Raw genomic sequence first — 845 nt, forward strand, 5'->3', positions numbered from 1 at the left:
ACTTTTGTATAAAACATTTTTTGATATTTATTATGGTTTTCGAAATATAACAAAACAAAGTTAAAATTAAAGTTAATTAAGTTTAACTTTAAAGGGTAATTTCAAAATTATGCCTATGGTCTCGTCCGGATGGAAAATAACTATGTAGTAGTGCATCCTTGCACGTCGATTGAACAGACTTTCAAAAAGTTGCACCGCCAGAGTGAAAACTGCGCCCTAAGCGCCCTCCCGCGCAGCCGCTGTTGGCTTGCGCGCAGCCACTATTGGCGCGTGCGCGCCATGTTTCTTCATTGTGGTTTCTGTTCGTCGAACGACTCACAGCAACGTCGGTTTTTTCCGTGTTTTTCAGCAGCGTTTAGTGTCTTTTTAACAGTTTGTTGTGACCTACGATGGGCAAATCATCGCGAAGACATCGTTCCCGGTCCCCTCGACATCACAAACGGCTCAAACGCGATTTCTCGAGGGATTCCCCGAATGACGCATTGAGGCCGCACAGACCGGACAGATCCAGTTCGCGTTCTCGAGAACGCTCTCTTTCAGCCTCTTGTTTGGATCGTATCCTGGCGTTCGTGACCGCTCAATGCGAAAGGATGGCCGCGATCGAGGTGCGTTCGCGTGTCGCAACGACACTCTCGCCTGACGCCCCGGGGGACCTTCCCCCTCCGGGCAGTTGAGCAACATTCCGAGGAGGGACAACAGCCTGGGGACAGCAGCCTTATGGCGGGTCAGGCCCCCATAAGCATTGAAGCTGAAGCGTCTCAAAATGCTACTGCCCCACTGCAGTCGCAGTCAGGCCAGTCACAGGAGGTTAGGGTGCCGCAGTCGCCAACCTCTCTGACACAGAC

At 50.9% G+C, this 845-nt stretch overlaps 1 protein-coding gene across 1 annotated transcript in view; it reads right to left on the reverse strand.

The window, feature by feature from the left end:
* LOC105448279 (zinc finger protein 525-like) overlaps nucleotides 1-402 on the reverse strand; it is a 2423-nt gene extending 2021 nt beyond the window's left edge. The window contains exon 1 of the mRNA XM_011686783.1: nucleotides 389-402. Within this exon, the coding sequence (XP_011685085.1) occupies nucleotides 389-402 (14 nt within the window). The remainder of the gene's footprint in view (nucleotides 1-388) is intronic.
* Nucleotides 403-845: the final 443 nt, after the last annotated feature.

Source organism: Wasmannia auropunctata, unplaced genomic scaffold, assembly GCF_000956235.1.
Source record: "Wasmannia auropunctata unplaced genomic scaffold, wasmannia.A_1.0 LD336116.1, whole genome shotgun sequence".
NCBI classification, from domain to species: Eukaryota; Metazoa; Arthropoda; class Insecta; order Hymenoptera; family Formicidae; genus Wasmannia; species Wasmannia auropunctata.